The following is a 19,722-nucleotide window of genomic DNA, read 5'->3' on the forward strand; positions in this document are numbered from 1 at the left end:
TCTGTTATTTGAATGGAGCCTCCTTGTTAATATGAGAGGGCTACATTCAAGTCGGCAAATAAATGTATATTATGACTCTTTTAGGGCAGCTTTTCCTATCCTGGCATTATCCAACCACACCAGGACTGCAGCAGTCAGACTTGCTTAATGATTGTCAAGCACAGCACAAAGGGTCAAGACCGTACTGTTAAGTTGCACTTCAGCAGATTTATTGTCAAGCCTATCTACAAGAATATACAAGAATCTAGTCAACTAACCCGTCAGCATTAAATTGGTGCTAGATAAGGGTCAGTGGAATTCAAGAGGGCGGACTGGACTTGGACTGCTTGTGGCAATGTTACAACTGTAAAATGATGAGTGCTTAATTCCACCCACACCCACACAACTCTTCTCCTACATGACAATTGAGAATTTGGTGTCAAACGGCCATGGAGGACATAGGGTTGGAAAAAGGCTGCTTGGAGGGGGCCACTGATCTTTAGTTGAGGAGGAAAACAGGAGGCTTTCCCGCCACCGTTAGCAATAGAAAGTTGTGATTTACACAGCCTACAACTTTCATCGTAGACCCCCTTTCAATACTTTGAACATCTGTTTTGAAATGTAGTTAAACTCCTCACTTAGGAGGAGATTCATGTCCTGTCTTCCTACTTGGAACATGCCCGTGTCTCAGGTGTGAAACTGCCACTTACTCTTTTTTTGTTTGTTTTTTGCATCATTTATGTGCTACCTTCTCCATCAAATTCTGGGCAGTTCACAACAGCAATGACACATCAATAACATCTCCAAACCTGCATGGGATTATAGGGCCACAATTCTGCCCCCCCCCTCCCATGGCTAAAGTTCATTTGGTAGATAAAAACATAAAATTATAACTCTCAGGGGGCAACAGCAGCCAACTTTTCATCAAGGAGTCCTCTAAAAACTGGGCAAAAAAAGACGCTTTTTGTTGTTTCCAGATTGCTGTTAAAAAGAGAGCCACTCTCCGTTCAGGAGCCAGAAGATTCCATATGAGATTTTTTTTCTTTGTACCCGGTTTCCCCGAAAATAAGACCCAACCAGAAAATAAGTCCTAGCATGATTTTTCAGGATGCTCGTAATATAAGCCCTACCCTCAAAATAAGACCCAGTTAAAATTGTCAGCCAGATGGGTGCATTTAGTACCATATTTCCCCAAAAATAAGCCTTAAGGCATCTTTGTTGTGACCCAGGCCCAAGTAAGTAGTAATAAACTTAGTCCGTAGAAAAATAAACTTTATTCGAACAGCTGGGAATTACTTCATTCCCAGGGTCATTCAACTTAAAGTAAAACAAATGCCTCCCAAACACAAATTCTTCAGTTATCTCGCAAACCTTAGTCCAATTAGGCAAACTTCCAAAGGCCCTTCCTGGTAAATGTCCAGAAGTCATAAAAACAAAGATATTCATGAAGCAGAGGACACAGCTACAACGTTGTTTTCCGGCAAAGCTGAAACACCGGTGTTCTGTTTCCCTCCCCCAATACTCCCAACAAAGAGTCAGTCAAAGGTCTCCTTTTCTAATTTATTTACATAGATAAATGTTCTGGCCACGTCTACGGGCCTGCCAAGTCTCTGGAGATAACAAGGAAATTATAGATAAGGCCAGAGTTACTCACGAATATATTCTTCCCTCCATTGATACAGTTTGCCCACGCAAATTCACTGCTTTGTCCAAGACAAAAAACCAGGAAGTTCCGCCTCCTTATTATAGTCTCTGCAGATGTCACTGCATGACCATCATTCTTTGGCTTTGTCCCAACGCTTCCTCTGCTGCGCGCGCCGGTCACGTCTGCGCAGTCTTGCATCACTCCAAAACTGTTCTTGGGGCGTTGCCAAATCAGAAGAAGGCCCGGGAGAATCAGGCCTTGCCAGCCCCTCCTCCTCCCTTTGGGTGGGTGCCAGGGAGGGAGAGGACACAGGAGAAGCAGGCCTTGCCAGGTTTTCTCCCTCACTTTCTGAATCATCCGACTCCAGGAGTCCAAGTCCAGGAACCTGGGTCACAACAACCAATGCTGGTCTGTTTTAAGCCTTATGGGAGGGGCCAATCAACTCTTGGCCCTACTCCCGAGTTGTCCTCTTTGCTTGAGCTGCTCTTGCCTTCTGGCAGCTCTTCTCATGCGTGCATTAGGAACCGGCTCCTCGTGGGCCTCTGCCTCACTACTATCAGTCTCTGGAGACTCTGGAGTCTGCACCTGACTTCCCAATGGCCCTGGCCTCACCTCAGCCTCATCGCTGTCTGACTCTTTGCCAGCTCCGTAGGCTGCTGACAGACCACAACAATCTTTTGGAGCAAAAATTAATATAAGACCCAGTCTTATTTTTGGGGAAACACGGTATTGTCACCTTCTGGATCACTAATAGATCACTCCCTGAATAGTAAATTCTGTTCAGGAAGGGCACTCTCATAATAACTGAAGAATTAAGCTATATTGGGCTTTTGTCAGCTCTACACGGTAGGCTTGACTAAGAAACCAAAGCCCATACACTTGTGCTGGTAGAGAAGGCAGGCTTTGGGTCCCGTCAGCCTGATTATTCTGACTAGCAGAGTCCAGGAGAAGGGCCTTTTCTACTTTTGCACCTGCCCTCTGGATCATCTTGCGCCCCGCGCCCCCCCGCCCTGACATGAGGTTGGCCCCAACACTCTTATTCTTTTGTAAGGGCCTAAAGACCTGTCTCTGCCAGTTGGCTTGGGGCCCCAATGGGGGACTAGCACAGTGGAGGTGGTTGATCAAGTAACAGCAGATCTCATCTATCCCCATTTCGCCCCACATGTAATTAGACTTTAATAGTTGGTTTCAACTTATTTGTTTCAATGTATATGGATAGATAGATTTTTATGATAATAAGCTGCCTAGAGTTAACTTGTGGTAAGATGGGGCGGAGGGACATGGTGGCTCAGTGGCTAAGATGCTGAGCTTGTTGATCGAAAGGTCGGCAGTTCAGCGGTTCGAATCCCTAGTGCCGCGTAACAGGGTGAGCTCCTGTTACTTGTCCCAGCTTCTGCCAACCGAGCAGTTTGAAAGCACGTAAAAAATGCAAGTAGAAAAATAGGGACCACCTTTGGTGGGAAGGTAACAGTGTTCTGTGTACCTTTGGCGTTTAGTCATGCCAGCCACATGACCACGGAGACGTCTTTGGACAGCGCTGGCTCTTTGGCTTTGAAAAAGAGATGAATACCGCCCCCTAGAGTCGGGAACGACTAGCACATATATGTGAAGGGAACCTTTACCTTTATTTTTTTTAAGATGGGGTAACCAATAAAATTTAGAAAGGGAAGGAAAGAAGGAAGGAAGGAAGGAAAAGAAAGAAAGAAAGAAAGATCAGGATTACTTTTATTTTACAGCTACAGTAACAGAATCTTGCAAGTCTGAATGTGCTTCCCTCCCTCCCTCTGTCCTTTTTTGAACAAGGGAGAAGCTTGTCTGAAACATTTTCATGAATTATTTTCTTGGATTGAAGTCCTATTTATCTGACCATTATCTCGGTAGCTGCTCTTCCTTGTGTCCCTCAAGGCCATTCCTTATGCTTTTTACAGCTTTATCAGTAATTACCAGCCCGCTGATTGTACTCTGATGCCTACTCAGGCCCAATCCAACTTCTCTGAAGTGGGTGTTGAATCAGGACTGGCTGATCAGTAATCAAGCAGCCGCCATATTTTGAACCAGCTGAAATTTCTCAGTGGTCTTCAAAGGCAGCCCCAAGTAAATTCCATTTTAGCAGTTCGGACAGTGATCCCATTTCTACTATAATAAGGCTAGGTAATAGGGGGCTATTATACTATTATATATATCTCTCACTTGGAATTGCATGAAGCAAGTAGGGGGGGAAATGTAAATTGAAACAGCGTTCTTAGTTATCCTCACAGGAGCTTTTCAACTGGCCACCTCAGACTTTCCAGGTAAAACAGGTAGATCTGCACCTTGTAGTGTAGACCATGCTAAGCCAAGATTGGTGATCCAGTATTTTCCTCTTTTACGGAGTAGTACCCAACATGCCTAGAGTTGTTGCCATTTGGCTTTGTCTTTACCTGTTTTTATTATTACTATGATTCATAGGAATCTAATAGGTTAAATAAACACGAGGAAGGTGGTGACAGAGAGATCACGTGTTGTATGAGCCACAACAAGTCTGGCTTGAACATTCCTAATTTGCAGTCTAGTTCCCAAAGATGAAGCTACTGTAGGTAGACCGTAACGTTGTGGGTTGAGTGCTGCAGCAAATGTCTTTCTATAGTAAGGTGAATAGGTACAGCAAGAATGATAACAGGTGGTTCTTGATAAAGGAGCACTTGTTCAGCAACTTCAAACTTAACAACAGTCCTGAGCAGAGGATATTTGCAACCAGTCCTTGAAGTTCTGGCCATTGCAGCCTCCCTGCAGTCATGTGATCTGGGTATTTGGTGAACTGACCCAAACTTCTGAGTGTTGCAGTGTTGCAGCATCCCACAGTCATGCAATTGTGATTTCCAGTCAATGAGGAATCTGGCATGAAGTCACAGTCATGGGAGGTCCGTGCTTAATGACGTGTGATGATTTATTTAGCAGTAACCAGGAACTACAATCATTAAGCAGTGTGGTCACACATGACGCTGCATTTTATTACCACATTTCTTAGTGACAGAAATGCCCATCCCAATTACCGTTATTTAGTAATGACTAACTTTCTTACAACTTGTATGAAATTCGGTACATATTTTTAAACATCTCTTTACTAATATAAATAGGAAATATTTTTGCAAACAGTCTTTTCTTCAATAATGCATTTACATTAACCTAAAATTATATATTTTATGAACATTTTCCTCATCTATGCCTACCCTTCCCCTGTAACGCCTTTACAACATTTGGAAATTATAATAATTGTGGTTTGGTTGGGTATTAGTTCTGGAACTACAAAATCAACTACAATTGTTTTCTACTGTAGGAGAAAAGCCAAACCTGAAAGCTCCAGTTTACATATTAGCACTTCCATTCACTATTTTGTGAAAATTCACCCATTTTTCTTAAGTAGCATTGATTCTCTTTTGCATTGAATTTTCTGGTATCTTGAAAGAGAAAGGGAATGGCTGAATAAAATAATACCAAGTAGATAAAGTCCCATTGTCTATAAAAACCAATATAAACCATGCACTGGCAGAATCCAATGGCAGAACAAATTCTGAATAAAATATCACATTTTCCAACTGTTTAATTTCTTTGGTAAGTACCAATCACAAACTTTTATTGGCCACTAGGGTTGGATAGGCTTGATAAAGAAATTCAGTTTTCATGCTTTTTCTTTTTATTTAGCTTTGGCAGTCCAGTTTTTTTTTTAACTTCAGCATATTTTCCCATTTTTAAAAATCTATATGTGAAGGCCTTATTGTTTCTGATGCAGTGGTGGGTAGTCCTGGTTCTGTCCGGTTTTATAGAACCGGTAGTAAAAGTGGACAGAGGCTCCACCCACCCACACAGACCTCATAATTAATGATCTGCACATGCGCAGAAATGCGCTCCCGCCCTTCCATTGCGAACCAGTAGTAAAGGTAAGTAGAACCCACCCCTGTAGTGATGGTACTAAGATCTCCTGTTACCTTCCTATAGGTGGTGGATGCAAGGGCTGGACCGAGCCTTAAAACAACACTGAAGCCAAAGAAGATGAAACCTCTACCTAGTAACAGGATGAAGAGCAATCAAATAAGCAAACTTCAGAAAGAGTTAAAGCGACACAGTATGTTCTGTTCATATGGATTTTTTATCTGATGTGGGAGGTGTGGGGGTTGAACCTGTGGGAGGTTAAGACATTGGGCTTTTTGGCCTGAAATCCAGCAGCCGAGGTTTGAGACCAAGTCCCACGCGAAAGAATGAGCTCCTGTCACTTGCCTCAGCTCCTGCAAACCTAGCAGTTTGAAAGCATGCAGATGCAAGCAGATAAACAGGTACCACTTTGGTGGGAAGCTAACAGTGCTCCATGTTGCTGGTCACACGACAATGGAAATATCTTTGGAGAGCGCTAACTCAATGGCTTTGAAATGGAGATGTGTGCTGCCCCTATAACTGGTGGAGTAAAATCCACAGGGACTCCTTACCTTTGTCTGATGTAATAGCTCAACTGTATTTTCAGTCAGCAAGGAGGACTTTCAGTTTACTGATTCTTGATACTTAATAGTCTCAGCTTTTACATCTTGCCTTTGAAAATAGGTTCACAGTCGTACAGTGTGTGAATTTTATTCAATTTGACAGATTATTTTTGTACCCAAGTGAAAGACAATTAATGGAGGATATTTCAATATCAGTAATTCTCATGACCATCTTCAAATTAAAGATTTCTCTGAGAAAACACAATCTGGCTGATTTTATGACCTAAGAAAAGTTAATAACTGTTTATTCCAAACCGTTATATATAATTTATGATACAAACAGGAGGCTAACAATAATTATTCACTATGACATATTTATGCTTACCAAAACAAATCTAATGAGAAAAGGAATAACACAGTATGTTTGAAGTAACAATTTGTGTTTATTATCAACTGTTTTGTCTTTCCCAAAATTGTAAGGTTCAATTTCATTAGATTAAGATTAAATATTAGTAATTTGAACAAAAATCAGGAGGAAAATAGCCTTTGTGGTTGCCATAAGAAATGAAGACTTCCTATATTTTGCATTAAAACTATATGGAGAGAATCTTAATTTTTCTTCATGTTATGTTGCAAATGAAAGTTAAAACACTGAAGAATCGAAGAAGCATACTAGAGTCTTCAGTCCATCTCTGATAAACATTTCTGGGTTTAAAAATAGTGTTACATAGAATAAAGCGATTTAACAGAAATTTGCATCTGGATCTCCTATGGAAATTACGAACTGTTAATCTGATGCAAATTGGATAATCATTTGGTGACTAAAAGAGTATTTAATGTTTAAGTTCAAGTAGAGTTCATTTGCATTTATTAATTTGATTTACGTCATTTTCTTAACATATCTGCATAATTGCATTATTATACAAATGACATTAAGTGACACATTAAATTCAGATTTAATGGACATAACAGACTTTCTCTCCCTGAATGGCCCATTAAATTTATTTTAACGCGATTATTTCCTTTCTTCCTATAGACTCTGATGCTCACAGCACTACCTCAAGTGCCTCTCCAGCCCACTCGCCTTGCTATAGTAACCAGTCTGACGATGGTTCAGACACTGAGATGGCATCGGGTTCAAGCCGTACCCCTGTCTTCTCCTTCTTGGATCTTACGTACTGGAAAAGGTGAAAATGCCCCATTTGTGAATTTGTGTTCCCTATTAATTCCTAGCAGGATCTTGTATTATTTCTCCGACTCAAGCGGTGAATGTATGTTTGTACACAAACATAATTTTAAAAAGGAAGAGAAGTTGATGAAAGCAAGACCATACCTGAAAGGGACTTGGAAACTTAGCTTTAGACAGAAGAGGGAAACTCAGGAAGAGACAGAAGTTAGAAATGCACATAATTGCATAAAATGTCATCTTAATTACAAGGCTATGCTGCTTCCGTTCCCTTAGCAATTAGGCAGCATTTGCAGACAGCTGATGACTCAACCTGGATAAAAGTAACTGGATATCATGCAGAGCATGAATTGAATCACAAGGCCTCTTGTCTTAAGAGTAAAACTCTAGTCTTCAGGCTACTCCCTCCCCACTTTTCAGTATTAATCCTTTCTTGGACAGGAGTGATAGATGCCGCGACAACAGCCAGCAGGTGTATTGATCTGCAAATCTCCTTCATGCTTTGAGATTATCTAGTGCTGCACACTCATGTCAGCAGAAATGCTTGCTAAGTCTAGCAAGGACAAGTTCTCTGTAAAAGGAGTTGGGGATTAGGAAAATACCCGAAATGTGTGGATTTTCTTGCTGCAAGATACGGGTAGTTCTCAACTTATAACAGTTTGTTTAGTGACCGTTACAAAGTTACAGCAGCACTGTAAAAACATGACTTATGACCCTTTTTCACTCTTACGGCCTTTGTTGCATTTCCCTCATGGTCACGTGATCAAAATTCAGATGCTTGGCAACTGGTTTTCACACACCTTTTGACAAGCCAAATCAATGGGGGAGCCAGATTCACTTAACAACTTCACTTAACAACTGTAGCAAGAAAGGTCATAAAATGGGGCAAAACTTAACACTTAACAAATGTCTCACTTAGCAACAGAAATTTTGGGCTCGATTGTCGAGAATTCGACAGTCGAGAACTACCTGCGTGTTGTTGATGGGAACTATCTTAAACCCGGGATAGTACCTTGAGGCCCATGGCAGTGGGCACTTTTTAATCCCCTGGAGTACCTTCCATCTATCAGGCCAAAATTTGGTTTCCTAATAGGAAGACACAAAAAATGTAGCATAGGCCTAAACGAGGTTGGCACAGTTCTAAAACAAAGAAAAAAATTGTACTTCATTCCACCAAACCTTGGGGGGGGGGGGTTGGACAGTGTTGGCAGTGCTCTTCATGGCTGAACTTAAGTAGTGCTTTTAGATCAGGAGAAGGCCCACAGAATAATCATTTTACTGAAAGTTAAGAGTTGTTGCCTTTTATTTTTTTAAAAAAACAACAACAACCCCACAACATCATACTGATACAGCTTTTTGTTTCATTAGGCATGCTATAAACACGTAGGATCTCTAAATAGAATGTTTTATACTTGTCTAATTATGACTTTGAGCAGGAAAACAGCATGGTGTGATGATTAAGATGGTGGACTGGGAGGAGGGTTCTAGTGTGTACTTACACCCAGTTGGGTGACCTTGTTGCCTTCTAAAAGCTTTAATGAGACTCAGGCTTTGTGAGAAGCTGGCTAATAAACACACATACATACGATACAGTATGCAGGCACCATTAGTGTATGTAGCATTATTTATTTTCATTTTCCATTGATGCTTTTAAACATGTTTGGTACCCAAACATTTGGTACCCAAACATTTCGCCAATTGGGCAGCCACGTGAACATGAATAAACGAGCACACAAATAAAACATATTAATGGGCTGTACTGTCAGAACTAGGCAAATGTGGTGAAGAAATACGAATGTCAAGCAACTTTGCAACTTTATGAATAGAACAACTTTTAAAGCATTTTACTATAAGTGTATAGGTCATACCCCCTTAATAACTACACTTGGGACCCACAACTCCACAACAGGTTGTTAAGAGCCGCGGTGGCCCAGTGGTTAGAATGCAGTACTGCAGGCTATTTCTGCTGACTGGCAGTTCGAATCTCACCAGGCTCAAGGTTGACTCATCCTTCCATCCTTCCGAGGTCGGTAGAAATGAGGACCCAGATTGTTGGGGGCCATGTGCTGACTCTGTAAACCACTTAGAGAGCGGTATATAAGTCTAAGTGCTATTGCTATTGATAAGCAAGCCCTCACATGAGCACAACTTGTGATTCTACTACTGGCTTCTCCCTTGACTCTGCATGTCAATATGCACCCAGTTGGTGATCATGTGGCTATGGGATGCTGCAGCAGTCATAAACAGTCATCATTTGCAATGCACCCAAATCTTGATTGCATGGCCATGCGGGACCCTTTGCTGGTTGTGCAAGTGCAAGAACTGAGCATAAAGTTACTTTTAGAACACCATTGTAACTTCAGAAGCTGCTAAACAGGGCAATTGTTTGGTGAGAACCACCTATTAGTCCAATAACTACCTGTGTTTCCCTGAAAATAAGAATGGGTCTTAAATTAATTTTTGCTCCAAAAGACATTTATAGGGCTTATTTTCCAGTTAGCTCTTATTTTGAGGGAAATGTGGTACTAAATGCATCCATCTGGCTTATTTTCTGGTTGGGTCTTATTTTCAGGGAAACACAGTACATATACATTATTTTTAAATTTATCTTTAAATAGGTCCCCTACTCTGGTGTTGTTTAGAATAATCATAAAGTTCTGGTTCTTTGGCCAGGGTGTTTATTGTGCTTGCCATTTTTTTTTAATCTTTACCTTTTATGCCTTATTTTATTGCAATTTCTTTATTGGATTGTTGTGAGCCATCCAGAGTCTGGCCAGATGCAAGTTTAATAATTTATATGTGCAGTAACCGTTTGGTTTTGTTTTCCCCTGAAGGCAAAAGGTTTGCTGTGGAATTATTTACAAAGGCCGCTTTGGAGAAGTCCTTATAGACACCCATCTCTTCAAGCCCTGCTGTCGTAATAAGCAGCCTGCAGCCGAGAAGTCTCCACTGCCGGTTCCTCCATCCTCCACCGTCACCAATCAAGAAGAGTGGTGACTTCCTTAAAGAGGTGCAGTGGGAGACAGATTACACCACTTCTGCCATTTGTTGAAGTGGCCTTCCTTTTACTTTGGAGACCTGCTATGCTGCCAACAGACTTTTATTATTTTTTTCCCCCCTCGAACTGTCTGAAGATTATTATTATTTTTATTACTGCATCAATTCTACTAATTCAGAGTCCCTTGATATCTTTTCAGAAAAAAAGACTTAATTCAGCCACATGGTGAAGCTGAACGCTGCTGTGTGTCATCTTTGTTCAGCCTTATTCCCACCCTAATGACTGGAAGGCTGGTGACCATGTAGAGCCAGGGGTGATTGCAGCGTATGGTGAAAAAGAAAAGAAAGGATGGCGCCCGAAGTAGCGCAATCAAAGCTCTGCCTCTTTTTATGTGTAACATTGATTTAAAAAAGGAGAAGTCTTCAATTGCATTATTAGGGTTGTCATCTTGACTTTTCTAATCATACTCTGCAGACACCCCTGAAAGGGAGTATATATTTTTGTCATAAGCAGTGTTTCTGCTTGGCACAATAAATTTTTAGGTAGGCATTTTTTTTTCTCTATGTGGAGAGGAATGATGACTCTAAGGTAGTCTTTCCCAGTGTAGTGTCCTTCAACTATTCTGCTCTTCCAATTCTCAGTATTTGGAGCCTTTATATAGCTGGGAATTCTGCTGGAGTTGAAAGGCTTGTATTTTCCAGAGGATGTGCCGTGTTAGTAAAGCGGAGCCATGGCACAAATTTGGATACTGAAGCTTGTATAAGACTTCTCTACCATGCATATGATGTAAAGTTTGCGGAGTTCTTAATTCTTACTACTGATGCTTCAGCAATGATAAAAGATGTTTCACTTAACCTAGTTATTTCTGGATAGGAAGAATGTATGTGTGAATAGACAGAGGATGCATTTGATCGGCAAAACTAGCAAGTGTGAAGGTTGATCAGACCAAGGGGTGGTACCACTATCTTAAATCATATTTTTCCCCACAAACAAGATTGCAGGTAATTTATGCAGAGAAACAGTTTCTTCATAATGTTTTAGGGTAGGGATGGGCAACATGTGGTCCTTTAGCTGTTGGATTGCAGGTCCCACCATCCTTAAATGTTGAGCAGATTGGATGCATTTGACTGTAGTAAGAGTTCAACAACACCTGGAGATCTATATATTGTTCATCCAATAGAAAAGTCAGTAGAAATCTTCTCCATTTGCATATGATGTAAAAACAGTGCTATGATGACAAAACCTTTAATTACCAAATAGGTTTCCCTTGGTGCGAGTCTACTATAGATACAAAACCTATGGCCACTTTTTCAGAGTGGGAACAGTTGTCTATTATCCATCCGTCATACTAGTTCTTCAAATGGCCTGTAGGCTTAGAACCATACTACATATTTTAGTAAGTTTTTCCTTTTGTTTGAAAACTTCAAAGGAAAGCCATGTTGACCAAAATTCAGGTTTAGCCCTTTTCACTCCCTTCTCTCTCTCTCTCTCTCTCCATATTGTTGACTTATTTCTTATCCAAGTAAGGAACATTCCATATTAACGTTTCCCACCACTCACCTTAAAGTGCTGAAGATGCTTTCTATGCCATCTGAAAAAGGAAAAAATAATACTTTTGAATTATATCCTCCGTAAATATGTGTATAGCAACTCATGGCATTCTTCTTATTTCCACACCGTAGTTCAGCCTGACTACTGGGTGGAATCAATCATTGAGCGGTCTTGCTAGATATGACAGGAGCCCATTTGCCAGCCTCAAGAGAGGTTGAATTATGTAATATATTCTCTTAAAATATTTCACAGATTGACTGAATGCTTACAGAGACCCCCATGTACATTCATGCCACCTAGCCATAGTAAATGTTACTCATCGTTCTTGAATCTTTGTCCCAGATGCTACCCATCCTGGAATTCTCATTTGCCCCTGCTTATCCAGAAGTGCCTCCAGCTGTTGTAGCTCCTCCTTTGCCCAGATTCCCAACACAGAGCTACTTGGTTAACATCTCTAATGATTACCCCTAATTTGATAATATCTCATGTCTCAAAAACTTGAAAGACAAATTATCTGGTTCCCCCCTCCCCCCTCCGATACTTCCGTTTGAGTGAGTCCCTTTAGTGGCTCCCAATTCCTACGCATCCCAATATTAGTCAATATTACTGTAGTTAATTATTGTACAGTTCAGTAAGGCTCTTGTCTCATGTCAAAATTGCTTCAGAAATAGGATAAACTGAAGCATTATGATTCCTGGTTTTGTTTTTTAATCAATGCTCTGGTTACCCAGGATCAGCTTTCTGTTAAAACGTGGCTAAAGGGCGATTGCCTGCTTTTTGGGATCAAAATAATGGCTTCCTGACAAGAGTTCTGCTGCTTTTGATTTTTGTTTTAAATTCATTTGAATAGTATGAGATTTTTAACTTGATTCTGCAGTGCACTGTTACGAATGTGCCTGTTTTTTTTTTAACTGAACAATGAAATTTTAGTTATGCTGTGTCAGACAAATATGAATATGAAATGTCTTCCTACTTTTATAGAGTACCCTTAATTTCTTCTATCCCTATCCCTGTTGTAAATAGGAGACTTATTCTAAAGGGAGGATAAAATAGTTTTTTTCCCTAGACTGACCTAATGCCTTGGCAGTATTGCTGGCTTGGTAAACTCTGAAGGATGCGTGTAGGCATCTTGGTTATCTTCTTCCTGTTGGTTTCTCGGTTGATGCTTATTCTAATCAATATTGGTCAACATTTCTGTGCATTTACAATTACAGTATGAATTATATGTAACTATAATATGGATCATCTCTTCTTCTGTATTTATTTATTTATTACTACTACAGCAGACTGTTCCTCCCTTTCCCTCTTCCTCGCGTAGTAATGCAAGATGAATTGTATGTAGTTATGCACTTTGTATCAATGTAGTAGAAATCTATGGAATCTGTTTTTATACTTTTTATATTGTTCATACACTTGTAATCCAAGCTTTTTTTTTTAAACTAGGGTAACAAGCAAATAAATAAATGAATAAATAGATTTATCTAGGTGGGTGGAAAGTGTATTCTTTCCAGCTGTTGACTTTAGTGAGGTCCTGGATGTCGGCTATTTTGAAAAATGAGTAGAAGGCACAAGAGTGTTATTATGAAGCTTGCTCAATTTAATGCTCAATACAGGTAGTCGTTGACTTACTACAGTTCATTGTCAACTTTGGAAGCCATATTAGACAGGAAGCTTCCATGCTGCCACCTTCTCATGTGTAGGAAAGTAGGAGGGGGGATTTAGTAGAGAGGTTGTCTTTAGACATAATAGCATTCTTCCTGTCGGTCAAGGTCAGGCCGAGCCTGCATCTGGAGAAGGAGTAGTCTGCTGTCTTGAGATGGGACAGGTGGTGATTGGAGCAGGTGATTGACTGAGGAGTGAGGGGATGGTTTTGGGGGTTTTGATTTACTGAGGGAAAACCCGGACCTCTCAGATTTGGGTTTTCCCCAGATGTGCCAGTTTACCTATTCTAGTAAATAGAACTTTAGAAAAATGCTTGCTTCAGAGTTTTTACTTGGAGTTGGGTTTTTTTCTGGAATGCTGACATTCATTTTGTGACTCTTCAAAATTACAACTGCACTGAAAAAAGTGACTTATGACCATTTTTCACACTTACGACCATTGCAGCATCCCCATGATCATGTGATTAAAATTAAGATACTTGGCAACGGGGTCATATTTGTGGTGGTTTCGGTGTCCCGGAGTCATGTGATCATCTTTTGCAAACTTCTGACCAGCAAAGTTAATGAAGCCAGATTCACTTAACCATGTCAATAATAACTTCAACGATTCACTCAACAGTGGCCAAAATGGGTCAAAATTCACTTAACAACTGTCTTGCTTAGCAACAGAAACTTGGAGTTCAATTCTGGTCATATGTCGAGGACTACCGGTATTCAACATATTGATTCATAGAGTGGAGGTGTGAATATTGGTGGTACCAAAGAAAAGAGGGGAGAGTTGTGGGGGGTGGGTCTCAGAATTTTCCAAGAGATAACCAAGAAATGACAGGCAATTCAGTAAAGATCTTGATGGCTATTTGCAGTATTATATTCAGAATTGTAGGCCCCATGTGTTAAACAATGTTAAGGTAAACAGTAGAAGTGGGTTTCTGGATGCATCTGGTCCCTGGATCTCGTTTGCCTTTATAAAGTTTTGTGGAGAATCCTGTTCACTGAAGTAGTTGGCAACGACTTTGCATAATATAAAGAATTGCTATTTAGGGATAGTATCAATCAACTACTCAGAGATCATGTAATCAATATGATTATTTATTTATTGAATTTATATTGCCGCCTATTTGCCCATGGCGACTCAAGGCGGCTCACAGAATATAAAACCACATTTAAAACAATAAAAACTAACAAAAAGAATCAAATAAATTAATATAGTACAATATAACAAAATCACCTCCCATCCCTCCCTCCGGTGACAGCAGATCACATGAGCCATTTAATGGGCTCCATCCCGCTCTGGGTGCCCCAGTCCCGCTGGCAGAACCAGGTCTTCAGCACCTCTGGAAGAGTATTCGAGTGGGGGCCATTCTAATCTCTGAGGGAATGATGTTCCAGAAAGAGGGAGCCACCACGGAGAAGGCCCTTCTGGGTCCCACCTGGTGTATCTCACTCAGGGATGGGACTCACAACATTCCCTGCCTCCCTGCTCTGATGGGTTGGGTAGATGGTCCCAAGCCATGAAGGGCTTTCAAGGTGACAAGCAGCATCTTGAATTGCACCAGGAAGCAAATCGGCAACCAATGCAGCTCCCACAGGAGAGGTGATACATGTGTGCACTGGGCGTCTGCACAAAACCATGTGGGCCGCTGCACTTTGCACCAACTGGAGCTTCTGGATGCTCTTCAAGGGCAGCCCCATGTAGAGCGTGTTGCAATAGTCAAGACAGGAAGTGACTAGGGCATGAGTGACTGTGAGTAGGGACTGTTGGTCCAGGAAAGGGCGTAACTGGTGCACAACCTCTTCGAGCAGGAGTCGTGAGTCCAGGAAAACCCCTAGATTACGCACAGGTCTGTTTGGGGTACATTCAGTCTTGCAAGGGTTTAGTTTCAACCCATTGCTCCCCATTCAGCCTCTAACAGCCTCTAGGCACTAAGAGAGGGAGGACACGGCATCACTTAACTCACCACAGGCCCGAGACATACAGCGGAGTATCATCAGCATATTGGTGATACCTCAGTCCCTGGTGACAAGATGATTTCACCTAGCAGCTTCTCCTGAACAGCTCCTGAACAGGAGCAGAAAGAGTACCAAGCCCTATGGAACCCCGTGAAACAATGGGCGAGGGCTGGATCTCTCCCCTCCTATCAACACATAAGTTGACTTTGTATATAATATACAAATGGATGAAGACTATTGCTTGACATAGTGTAAACCGCCCTGAGTCTTCGGAGAAGGGCGGGATATAAATGCAAATAAAAAAAAAAACACTGACTGAGAGTGGCCGCAGAGGAAGGAAGTGAATCAAGATAGCACAAGACCTCCCATTCCCCAAAGCTGCCTCAGGAGAATACCATGGTCGATGGTATCGAAAGCCACCGAGAGGTCAAGTAGAGCAAGGATGGATGCACTACCCTATCCTGCTCCCGCCAGAGATCATCCAGAAGTGTGACCAATGCCATTTCTGTCCCAAATCCAGGCCTGAATCCTGTTTGATAGGGGTCAGGATAATCTGTTTCATTCAAAAACCTCTGGAGCTACCACGCAACCACCTTCTCAACAACCTTCCCCAAAAAGGGAAGATTGGAGACAGGTCAGAAGTTATCCAACCAGGTGGAGTCCAGCGATGGCTTCATAAGAAGAGGGTGGGCCACAGCCTCCTTAAAGTGCTGGGGCACCACCACCTCCTGTAGGGAAGCATTAATCACCACCAGAGTCCACCCACCTGTCACCTGCGAAGCTTTCACAAGCCAGGAGGGAGATGGGTCTAAAATACAGGTGCTTGTGTGCATACACCCTAGGATCCTATCCACTTTCTTGGGAGCAACAGGGTCAAACTGTTCCCAGGTAGCAGGGCGAGAACCTGCCTAGGACTTTCACTGGACAGCAACCACGCCGACATCTAACTGGGAACGAAGTAGAGCAATTTTGTCTTCCAGAAAATCCGCAAATTCCTCAGTGGGCCCCTTCAGGTGGACCTTATCACCTTCCCCAGGAGGAGGAGGCTCACCTTAAAGAGGGTCGCTGGGCGATTATCTGCAGACGCAATTAGTGTGGGGAAGTATTTACACTTCGTCGCATAAATTGCCACAAGGTAGGCCTTAGTAGCAGCTCTTACCCATGTTTGATCGAGTTCATCCCCTGTCTTCCACCAGCGGTGCTCCAGACATCTCATGCATTTCATCCCTCTCAGTTCCTCTCTATACCACGAGGCACAGAAAGGTCTATGAGTGAGGAGAGGTCGCATGGGTGCAATCCTATCCAGAGCCTCAATCACCAGTGACTAAGAGCTCGGCTTGACTGCACAGTAGATCTGCAGTTATAACCCCCAGTTCCTTCTGGATCCCATCCGGGTCCGTTAGTCGACAAGGGTGGACCAATCTTAAAAGTCCTACATCCCTGCAGGGGGGGGGAACACTTCTTGAGAAACTCATTGCCATTAGACTATGATCCTACCATGGACAGGTCCACCAATTTGAGGTCACATAGGCACTGCTCCAACAAGAACACCAAATCGGGTGTTTGACCACTATTACTAGTTGGGCCCTGGATGACCTGGGACAGGCCCATGGAAGTCATGGTTTCCATGATTATATTATTTGCTATAAGATCATCAGTGACAAATCTCAGGAATGGAAGGGACACTTCAACCTTGCTCAGTACAGGACTTGAAATTAAAATATCTTTGATAAGTATCTATACAACTTCTGTATGAATAAAACAAATATAGTTGGGACCACCAGCTTTTGGTATTCAAACTGCTATCATTGGAATATTTTTTATCGAAGATGGACATGGGCAGCATTTTGCTCTGATTCTGAAATGAAGCTAGGTTTGCAGGGCATTTTCTCAGCTCATGGCAAAAATTGGGGAGGGCTTTTCCCTGAGCAAAGTTCTTGGTAAATGTTCCTAATCTGAGTTTTTCATTTTTATTAATAGAAATTGAGCCCATTTATTAGTACACATTTTGACCGAGCAGGAATATTTATGGCATATAAGGATCAAACTTCTTTCTGTCTTCCTTATTTGGTGAATTGCCAGAGCTAAACATTGATTAGATGTTAAGGAAGCAAACAGTAAAGGATGCTGTTTCTGTGGAATACAATGATTGCAAGCAATCTCTGCCAATAATTTTATGTATTTGTGTAATATACGTATCACACAAATTCCTCAATCCTGAATTTGTTCCCTCAAGAAATACTGAAAAAAATCAGTGCCTTGAAAAATGGTTGTAAATTGCAATGGAAGAACTATCAACATTATATTAGTTGTCCAGAGATATCCTTCTTTTTAAAAAACCAGAATAGTTCTGATCTGGCAGCTAAGCTTTATTGCTTTATTTCACTTTCTATTCATGCTCTAGGGGACGCAGTGGCTCAGGGGCTAGGACGTCGAGGTTGTTGATCGAAAGGTCGGCAGCTCAGTGGTTCGAATCCCTAGTGCTGCCGTGTAACGGGGTGAGCTCCCGTTACTAGTCTCAGCTTCTGCCAACCTAGCAGTTTCGAAAGCACGTAAAAATGCAAGTAGAAAAAATAGGGACCACCTTGGTGGGAAGATAACAGCATTCTGTGCGCCTTTGGCGTTGAGTCATGCCGGCCACATGACCACAGAGACGTCTTCGGACAGCGCTGGCTCTTTGGCTTTGAAACAGAGATGAGCACCGCCCCCTAGAGTGGGGAACGACTAGCACGTATGTGCGAGGGAAACCTTTACCTTTTACCTTTTTATTCATGCCCTTATTCTTTTTCTTATGAAGTCTAAGATTTTTCATAACAAGAGACAAGCAAATCTAATAAGGGCTATCAATTCACATGTTGCATTTTCAAAACAGGTGCCACGGTTCTCTAAGTACACAGTTGTTGCCTGCATAGCTAGCAAAATCTGCCAAACTTAAAGTGGCTCACGGAACAAGCAGATTGAAAAAATTAGCCCTGTTGTATATAGCTGTTGTTGTTTCCTAAAATTACTTATTCACAAGTATTTCAATTCAGAGCTTAATCTTCAGTGTCAGTTAATTTATCCGTCAATGTTTTTCAGATGTGGAGAAATATGAGCCAGTAGATTCTGTACTTCAGTGTTTCTCAACCTTGAGAATTTTAAGATGGGTAAACTTCAATTCCCCAGCTATTCAGGAATAGCAGACCAGGAAACTATAGACCTATCAGTCTGACCTCAATACCAGGGAAGATTCTGGAAAAGATAATCAAGCAACGAATCACCGAACACCTAGAAGCAAATAAAGTAATAACCAAAAGCCAACATGGGTTTGTCAAAAACAGATCATGCCAGACTAATCTTATCGCATTCTTTGACAAAATGACAAAATTAGTAGACCAGAGGAATGCTGTCGATATAATTTACTTGGACTTCAGTAAAGCATTTGATAAAGTAGACCATAACCTACTACTAGATAAAGTAGAAAAATGTGGGTTAGACAGCACCACCACCAGATGGATTCGTAACTGGCTGACCAACCGCACTCAACGTGTAGTCCTCAACGGAACTACATCCACATGGAGGGAAGTATGCAGTGGAGTACCCCAAGGCTCTGTTTTAGGCCCAGTACTCTTCAACATCTTCATCAATGACTTGGACGAGGGGATAGATGGGGAACTCATCAAATTTGCAGATGACACCAAGCTGGCAGGAATAGCTAACACTCCAGAAGATAGGCTCAAGTTACAGAAAGATCTTGACAGACTTGAACATTGGGCGCTATCTAACAAAATGAAATTCAACAGTGAAAAAAGTAAGGTTCTACATTTAGGCCAAAAAAACAAAATGCACCAGTACCGTATATGTGGTACCTTGAGAGGGATCTTGGAGTCCTAGTGGATAACCATTTAGATATGAGCCACCAGTGTGCAGCAGCTGTTAAAAAAGCCAACACAGTTCTGGGCTGCATAAACAGAGGGATAGAATCAAGATCACGTGAAGCGTTAGTACCACTTTATAATGCCTTGGTAAGGCCACACTTGGAATATTGCATCCAGTTTTGGTCGCCACGATGTAAAAAAGATGTTGAGACTCTAGAAAGAGTGCAGAGAAGAGCAACAAAGATGATTAGGGGACTGGAGGATAAAACATATGAAGAACGGTTGCAGGAACTGGGTATGTCTAGTTTAACAAAAAGAAGGACTAGGGGAGACATGATAGCTGTGTTCCAATATCTCAGGGGCTGCCACAAAGAAGAGGGAGTCAGGCTGTTCTCCAAAGCACCTGAGGGTAGAACAAGAAGCAATGGGTGGAAACTGATCAAA

The 19,722-nt window shown here is 41.7% G+C and overlaps 1 protein-coding gene across 2 annotated transcripts in view; it reads left to right on the forward strand.

Moving 5' to 3' along the window:
• SINHCAF (SIN3-HDAC complex associated factor) overlaps positions 1–13,740 on the forward strand; it is a 39,415-nt gene extending 25,675 nt beyond the window's left edge. Inside the window, exons 4-6 of one of the 2 annotated variants that reach the window (XM_058190949.1) lie at positions 5,600–5,726; positions 7,112–7,262; positions 10,096–13,740. In XM_058190949.1, the coding sequence (XP_058046932.1) occupies positions 5,600–5,726; positions 7,112–7,262; positions 10,096–10,258 (441 nt within the window). In that variant the 3' untranslated portion in view covers positions 10,259–13,740. The remainder of the gene's footprint in view (positions 1–5,599; positions 5,727–7,111; positions 7,263–10,095) is intronic. The other variant, XM_058190948.1, reaches the window with a different exon arrangement.
• Positions 13,741–19,722: the final 5,982 nt, after the last annotated feature.

Source organism: Ahaetulla prasina, chromosome 7 (assembly GCF_028640845.1).
Source record: "Ahaetulla prasina isolate Xishuangbanna chromosome 7, ASM2864084v1, whole genome shotgun sequence".
Taxonomy (NCBI): Eukaryota; Metazoa; Chordata; class Lepidosauria; order Squamata; family Colubridae; genus Ahaetulla; species Ahaetulla prasina.